General features: G+C 39.5%; 3 protein-coding genes across 5 annotated transcripts; 1 reads left to right on the top strand and 2 right to left on the bottom strand.

Annotated features, from left to right (window-relative positions):
* The first annotated feature begins 703 nt into the window (after positions 1–703).
* On the top strand, positions 704–5,698 carry LOC109962575 (uncharacterized). 3 transcript variants are annotated; one of them, XM_020604415.1, is made up of 4 exons: positions 704–833; positions 3,399–4,594; positions 4,712–4,881; positions 5,120–5,698. In XM_020604415.1, exons 2-4 carry the CDS (start codon positions 3,403–3,405, stop codon positions 5,252–5,254), a joined length of 1,497 nt encoding a protein of 498 aa, XP_020460071.1. In that variant the 5' UTR covers positions 704–833; positions 3,399–3,402; the 3' UTR covers positions 5,255–5,698. The 3 variants fall into 3 exon arrangements, with proteins under 3 accessions (XP_020460071.1, XP_020460070.1, XP_020460069.1); XM_020604414.1 differs by having other exon boundaries at positions 3,399–4,881; positions 5,171–5,698; XM_020604413.1 differs by having other exon boundaries at positions 3,399–4,881.
* Positions 5,699–5,787: 89 nt separating this feature from the next.
* LOC109962577 (phosphatidylinositol N-acetylglucosaminyltransferase subunit Y) lies at positions 5,788–6,709 on the bottom strand. The gene has a single exon (XM_020604419.1). It carries the CDS (start codon positions 6,683–6,685, stop codon positions 6,473–6,475), a length of 213 nt encoding a protein of 70 aa, XP_020460075.1. The 5' UTR covers positions 6,686–6,709; the 3' UTR covers positions 5,788–6,472.
* Positions 6,710–6,878: 169 nt separating this feature from the next.
* pyurf (PIGY upstream open reading frame) lies at positions 6,879–7,834 on the bottom strand. Its single transcript, XM_020604418.1, has 2 exons — positions 7,527–7,834; positions 6,879–7,043 (listed from the first exon to the last, which is right to left on the bottom strand). The coding sequence occupies exons 1-2, from the start codon at positions 7,817–7,819 to the stop codon at positions 6,899–6,901; spliced, it is 438 nt and encodes a 145-aa protein (XP_020460074.1). The 5' UTR covers positions 7,820–7,834; the 3' UTR covers positions 6,879–6,898.
* Positions 7,835–8,063: the final 229 nt, after the last annotated feature.

Here is an 8,063-nt window from a genome sequence, read left to right as displayed (position 1 = left end):
GCCCGAACAGAGTCTCACACCATATCAAACACCAAGGCATACAAATGAGTCAAACACAATCCAAAGACCGATTTAATAAGGGAAAAAACATTTAATCAAGGAAATGGACTTTTACTGGAGAACGTTTGATGCTGCATTCACATGCAATAAAAAAACTGTAATTTCAAAAAACAAACAAACAAACAAAAAAACCCCCACCTGTGACCCAGGGCCATTTCTGGACATTTTGGAAATGTAAGCGAGAGCACTTTTTCATTAAATGACAAAAGATCATTTTATAATGCTCTAATTCATTTCACCAGCTTCTGCTCTGTATCATGCCGTCAACATCTTCTTTCAATTTTATCTTTAGTCAGTACAGGAGAGTTTTGCCTCCATGTCACACTACTGTAGCCTACTGTAGAGCTATTTGAGGCAAATTTGTCATTTGGTCGGCTATACAGTTAAAATTGATTTCACTTGACTACTGGGACTACTGGGTGTTATTAATATGAAACCTTCACTCAAGCTATGGCTTTCCTGACTATATTTTATATTGTATTTAATATTTTTATAGTTTGCCATGATAATTGGATGGGCTATTTGATCAATAGGCTTTATAGTCTATATTTGGATAAAGACGTTAAGGTGACCATTTTTCATAATTTACAATGTATGAAAAAAACAGACCACGAATATTTTTGTTGCTTATTCAAATGCTTTTAACTTTGTACTCTCCCTAGTTCCCAGGCAGTGGGTTTTACCAAAAGCACTTGAACACAACGCGAATTCTCGGCGGCAGACACGGTCTTTTTGAAGTTGAATTTTCCGGCTGGAGGCGACTCTACATTCAGGTAATGTTGAAATTATTGCAGAAACGTTTTCATATAATGACATTTTATGTTACTGCCTATGCATGGGTCAGAACAACATTCTGGTATGCCTATAAAAATAACAAAGTTATTGCTTTTTCGAACCGCGAAAACAAATGTTAGAAGGATTTAGAGTTACGCTAACATTAAAGCTGTCTGGTTTCACTAAAGCTGATTTCACATATGTTGGTTTTCAGTTAGGATATTAACGTGACAACACCATAAATCGGTGGGAACATGTAGTATAGGAATACCAACAATGTAACTCCAAAGTAACGTTAGGCTACTATCACTTCGCCAATACACTTAGGCTACATTGATGCCGATTCCATTAACATTCCAAATCGAAATGCCATGATCCATTTGTTAGCGGAGAGGTTTGTTCAGGCTGCCCGAAGTGTAATATAAAACATCACAGATACCCTTCATTAACTTTGACCCAGTGAATTTAACACACCCTATAAAGAAACACAGGTTAGTTCTTAAAATGACAGGCTACCTTATGAAACCTGTTTGCAGCAGCTCTAGGTTGCTATTGCATGTAGGAAGTGGGTACTTCATCTAATAAATCTGCCCACTTGTTAGTGGACTAAAGCTGTAATTCAGAATGAGAGCTCAGTTACAGCATACTTTATCATATACAGTAGATACTATTTAAAAGCAACTGGAGCTATTGAAAGTATTCTGCATATGTCCTCTGGGCAATACACTAGACTGACTCATCATCCCATTGATATGTACCTTGGAGTTTTTACAGAGGTTGCTAAATCAAATGCCAAATCAGAAAGAGTTGGGACAGTATGCAAAATTAAAAGTGATTATAGTGATGTGTAAATCATCTGTGTCCTGTATTACATTGAAAACAATACAGCAGCACATTATTTGATGTGATGCCTCATCAACTTTATTCTTTGTTCAACATAAACACTCACTTCATTTGTGATTCCTGCAACACATTCCAAGGGCACAAGCCTAAGTTGGATGACCGTGCTCTCCTATCCCTCAGACGGCACGACATCAAGAATCATCACTCTTCTATGTCATGTACTGGGGTTGTGTCAGTGCCCTTGGCAAAGGTCACTTACACTTGTGTGAAGGCTCCATTAATGCTGTAGAATACATAGAGATGTTGGAGCAACATATGCTGCCTTCAATATGACGTTGTTTCCAGGGACACCCATGCATATGTCAACAAGACAATGCAAAGCCTCATAGTGCACATTGCCAAGGCCTGGCAGTGGAGGAAAAGGGTGTGAGTGCTGGACTGTCCTGCCTGCAGTCCTGACCTGTCCCTAGTAGAGAATGTGTGGCACATTTTGAAACAGAAATTGCATCATCATAGACCCAGGACTGTCGTGCGCCTTAAGATTTGTTTATAGGAAGAATGGGACAAAATGACACCTGACACACTTAATCACTTGGTGTCCTCAGTCCCTAAACGTCTTAAGTGTTGTGAAAAAGAACGGCAACATCACATCGTGGTAAATGCTTTACTGTCCCAACTTTGTTTGGAATGTGTTGCAGGCATCAGAATTGAAATGGGTGTTTATTTGGAACAAAGAATAAAACTGATGAGGTATTGCATTAAATAATGTGCTGTAGTATTGTTTTCAATGTATTACTGGACACAGATGATTTATACATCACTATTTTCATTTTAACTTTGATTTTACATACCACCCCAACTTTTTCTGATTTGGGGTTGTAAACACAAAGAAAATAGTTGTTTAAATCCTCATTAGGGTGCAGGATGCCCATACAGGCTTTAACCCGCCTCAAGCATGCACATAAACGATTTGACACACACAGCAAAGCATGCAGCATGAAAGTGCAAATACAGAGAAGCAAACTGTCAATAAACAGGAGAAGCATAACAAATATTTGAGTATGGGAAATGATGAGTCATACTTACCAACATTACAAAATTAATATGTCAGCAGAAAATAAATCAGTTTGATTTAATAATGTCAGTCTTTTTTTCCTCCATCAAAACACAGCCACACATCACAGGTTCTAGGTTCTCATGTGATGATTTATGAAAAAAATGTTAAAGAAATTAATTTTATATCATTGTAAACTACTGCATATCCCCCTGGATTTGGAATATTGGCCAAACAATCAGTAATAGCATCTAGATAAAAACAACACTGAAGCAAATTTTACCCTCAGGAAAATAATTATTTTCAGGGGTTGATTCACTTTCATGGTCATTTTGGAGCCTGGTGCTTGTGTGGCTGATGAATGGTCTTATATTGAGAGGTATTTCTAATAGTAATCTGCACTTACTTATCTAAAACAAGACAAATAAAATAGGCAAGATAGGACAAACCAATGCCCAAAGAGCAAAGTAACTGTAGACTGCTATGTATAATAAATGAAAAGCAGACACAGCAGTAGAATTGGTTTAGAAAATACTATAATTGCGATGATGTACCCAGTTGTTTTCATTAATCACGCACATGAAGTTGGATGTTGTTGTTTCCTTTTGTTAAAGTTAGTGTCTCATCTGTACATCTCTTGGATTAATATTCTCTTTCTGCTGCACAGACTCATGAGTGACTGTGAAGAGACAGACTTCTTCTGGGAATCTTGGACTTCACCTAAGAAGAAAAAAAGAAAAAAGGGCAAAAAACATATAAAATACAAAAACACTATCACGGTGAAAACAGACAAGTGTGTCCAGAAGAAAAAGAAGAAGAAAAAATCCAAATTCAAAGATGCAATTGAGGGAGGGAAAGAAAGAAAGCAGAAAGAAAGGAAGAATAAGAAAAATAAGTTGTCAGTAGGACAAGATGAGAGTTTTATATTTGCACAGGGTTACTCTGGTGAATCTGAACCAGTGGTGAAATCAAGAGCATCAAACCTTTGCAGCACTGAAAAGCTAACACCTGATCACCTGACTCAAGACTCAAGAAAAAAACTTAAAAGGAAAAAGAAAGTGGTGTTTGATTTATCGCCAGGCTACATGAGTGTCAAACGTCCTAAATTTGTCTCTTCGTATCTTCAAGACAACATCCTCCCAGGGAAAGACAGTGAGCATTGTTCACAGGTCACAGTGATGGGGCTTAGCCAGGGTCAACGACAAGACAGTGATTCTCAGTGCACCAGTGATATAAACAGCCAGGACCTTTTTATCACGCAAAAGACATTTGTAGCATTGCCCTCTGAACCCTCCAGTGGTGAAGCCAGTGACAAAGCAGATACTACAGCTCTCCAAAAAATAACACAGCAAGAAAGTGGGCAGTACTCCTCTGTGGTTCAGATCAAACATCATGAAGGATCAAACCCACACCTATGGGACCATTTTCATCAGCATCCCAGAAAGGCAAAAGAACACCTGCACATGCCAGAAACAGTAACCACTGTTATCAAAGAAGAAGATGAAGAAGAGGAGAAACAAGTGTCTGGGCCTGTGCATGTAAAACCCAGCATAGTGAATCCATACCTGGACGATCCAGTTGTAGTAAACTGGCCCATGCATGTATCAAAATCAAAGAAACACTCTTGTAAGTCAAGCCAACAGTCTCCTCTGTCTCCCGTAAAGAGAGACAAGCATTCCCTGCTTCCCCAGTTGCCAACAGCAAGCATTTCTACACAGACAGAAAACTTCTTCACCACTGAACTCTGTTCCTACCTCAACTTCTGCCAAAAAACTGGAGTGACTGGACATTTTGAAGGCTTAAAACCGCTAGACCTGAGTCTTCCATTCAGGGCCAGGAATAACCTCGGCAGGTGTTTGTCAGGTATTCATGTCAAAGTTGATGAAGAAAAGTCCGGTGATCAGAAACCATCATGTTTACCAGAAGGGATGAAAGTTAACGGTCACAGAGACCCCAACTTGCGTCTACCTTGTTCTTCAGATATGAAAGGTGCAGAGGTAAAGCCTTGTGGTCAGCAGCCGTGTTCTGTCAGCACTCAGGGTAAAGATGAAACAACTTCAAGCCTCCAGTCTGAGCCAAAGTCTGCAGACACAACAACCTCCGGCGAGGACGAGCCCCCCTGTCGCATCGCCAAACTATACCCAACCCAGGTGGTACCACACACTGGCCCGGGCAGCCACTAAATATATATGTACATTTTGTCATGCACAGTCTTAAATACTCATATTAGTTTCATTTTTCCCCACCTGAGAATTAACTCAGACTCTGTTCACTTATCCTTTTCACAGCTGTGCCTGATAAATAATGCCAAAATGTTTTTGTACTAATCAGAAAAAAGGTAACCGAAGGCTGTGTTCAGTAACAAAATGACTTTTTGCTTGACTACAGGTCAGAGCAGTTCAAATGAGACTCAATGAGTCCTTCTTTTTCAAAACAAAGGGAGAAGGCCAGTCACCCAGACCCGAGTCTCCACTGATGAAACTTGTTCAGGGCAGAGAGATGAAGAGCAGGAAGAGCCACTGAGGTCAGAAGGAAGGATGCAATTGAAGGTTTTTGGACACCTAGCATTGTAGTGTTGAAGTAGTCTGCATAAAAGAACACCACATGTGGGTGGACCAGGTAAATACAAGTCAAATCGTTATGCTAAATCTCATTCACATCAGTCAGAACAGTTTGTCTTTGTGATGTACAATAGACACTGAAAATCCATCTCAGAATTAACCCTTTGAAAGTAAAGAACACAGTCTTTATTGTACCGATAGTGTTTGGTTACGAGTAAATTGTTGCAGTGTTCTAGGTTTGACATTTGTCAGTATAAGGTTTGAAGTACACAGGTTTGTTTCTCCTTTAAATATCAGCTTAAGTGGCAGTTGCTTTCATTCTTTTACAAAAACTGTGACATCAAATTGTAGTTCAGAGCTTGTCTGTCGTTCTGTATGAAAACAACTTATCAATTAAAGTTCATATATTGTACAGAAACTGCGGTTTAGTTACTGGACAATCCATATGATATACTACATTTCAGTTGTTTTTAAGTACCCATTGAAGTTTCAGTGTTCAGCTATACATCACTGTCTTTATTAATCTCACCTCCATAGCAGTGTATACAGTAAATGCAATATGTCACATCATACAAAGGGTTAATCATCCATTTCTGCTAAAGCGCTGTAACTACACCAGGGAAGACATCCCATTGTACCAGCCTCTTAAGGATTACCTGCTGCTTTGACACTGACAAAACATTTCTTACAAAATGATTACCACTCTTCAAAAAGTCTATTGATATCATTGCTAGGTATTATAGCAACCTTCCACCTAAAATGAAAACTACTGTGTTAATAAAGGCATAAATCCACCCGTGGTTACTTCCCAAAATGAACCCATTTTGACATTAGGTCTTTAGATATTTTGTGGCACTCCTTTTCCTTCAGTCTGCTGTGTCTAGTGTGGCCATATGTTCTGCAATGTGTCTGTTTCTTTGGTATCTCAATCAAAGAAATGTATTACAGCAGTAATTAATTCTAGTGTTTGTGGAACAAGCAACAGCAGCTCCTGCTAACAAACACCACTATAATTGTGCTTGTAATTTCCTGATGTGTTCAAATGTGAACAAACCAACCATTTTTACCTTTTAGAGACAAAACAGGCCGAGAAATGTAAAATTCATCCCCAGTAGATGTTTAAATGGTTCTGAAGTGTTTTCAGGTACAATTTCCTCTAACAGGATGGAACCAGAGTGGCCTAATTGTGTCTAAAGAGCTTGATCCCTATCCAGCTCCAGAGGTGGAAGAAGACATAGACGGGGATGGTGACTGGCAGCAGCAGGCTGTAGAAGCACAGACTGCTGCTGCTGGTGCAGCCTTGAGGGAAGTTCTCATCCACAGCAGCGGAGTACAACAAACCAAAGAGGGACACTATTGGGATCAGTCCCACCATTAAGGACAGAGAGAACATACTTGCAGATGGGTTCTACTGCTGGAATAAATAAATATCAGTGATGTTAAATATATTCCACGTGCTTTTGGCCAGCTGGTTAGAATGCAGTACAAGTTGTCATTTGCATTTGAGTCGAACAGGATCCAGTTACAGAAGGACTGTGTCCTTCAGTCCAACAATATCTAAAAACACCACAGTGGCAAGTCTGTTTTGCATGGATTGGTTGTGTTGCTATTCTTGTGCTGGTGAGACTGAGGTGTCTGTATCTTTCTGAAGGAGTCTGGCTTCCTGGGGGATCATGTTGGGGATGCCGTCAGTGATGGGATAAGCGATGCCAAGCTCCTCGTTGATCAGCTCATTTGTCTTAGCCTCATATCTGTGGAGGGACAGGGCATAATTCTTCTGTAACACAGTCATACTGTTCTAAAAACAGTCTAGTTTATTCAAAACCAATGTTCTTATTAGAATGCAAAGCTGAATGAAATGTGTTTTAGTTTGTAGAAACTAAAGGTAAAGTAATCTTTCTCACAACGTGATTGCTTTAATTAACAGCCAATGTGATCCATTTGACCATAACAGACGATGGAGAGGAAACGGATGCCATCATTCCACTTGATAATATTTATTCAAGTCTTCAGTTTTATTCACATTTCACAAAATCTAACGGGTCGCTGATATTTACGTAACACCAGTTGAATGTTGGAGCACACGGAAGTGCTTTGCAGTGACTCTACTGCAACATGAATTTAGAATCTGCTTCAGTTTTAGTAGTGCAGTAGACAATGCTTTCATAAAACTGCTCATTCCGGCAAACTAGAACTTCCAAAAACAACACGTGGTTTTTGTGTGCCTCCCTTACCTCAATGGTTTCTTGGATAGCGGACATACGAGGAATTCAAGAAGGGAGGTATCAAATGGCTGTTCCACGTCATCCTTTACATCGGTAAAGCTCCGGATAAACACAGACGAAGGTGTTGTCCTTTGTATTAAAGGTGCATGCGTCACATAGCAATGAACACGAACTGTTTCTGTCACCAATCTACCCAAAACATTCCGATACATGACCAAAACATGGACCAAACCGCACCAGAAGCGATCACACACTCCACAACAGGAAGCACCTGTGTCGGTGTAACAGAAATATGAGTCCATTTCCTGGACAGCAGAGGTTGTTGTCAATAGATCCGCTTGTTGAGTTCTTTAGCAACTCTTTTTCAGAAACGTATATACGGCAGTTTTTTATCCGTCTCATACATTAAATTAAGATATTATATATGCGCTATTATAAATAATTGTTATTATAGTCGTAAATAGAACTTGGAGAATGATTGTTTTCTCAGTTTCCTCATTTGTCCGTGAGGTGGCAGTGTTGCCCTGTTCATCAGTTAAGCGATTT

This window comes from Monopterus albus, unplaced genomic scaffold, assembly GCF_001952655.1.
Source record: "Monopterus albus unplaced genomic scaffold, M_albus_1.0 scaffold65.1, whole genome shotgun sequence".
Taxonomy (NCBI): domain Eukaryota; kingdom Metazoa; phylum Chordata; class Actinopteri; order Synbranchiformes; family Synbranchidae; genus Monopterus; species Monopterus albus.
Note: the sequence above shows the minus strand (reverse complement) of the source record. Positions and strands in the feature narration are given on the sequence as shown.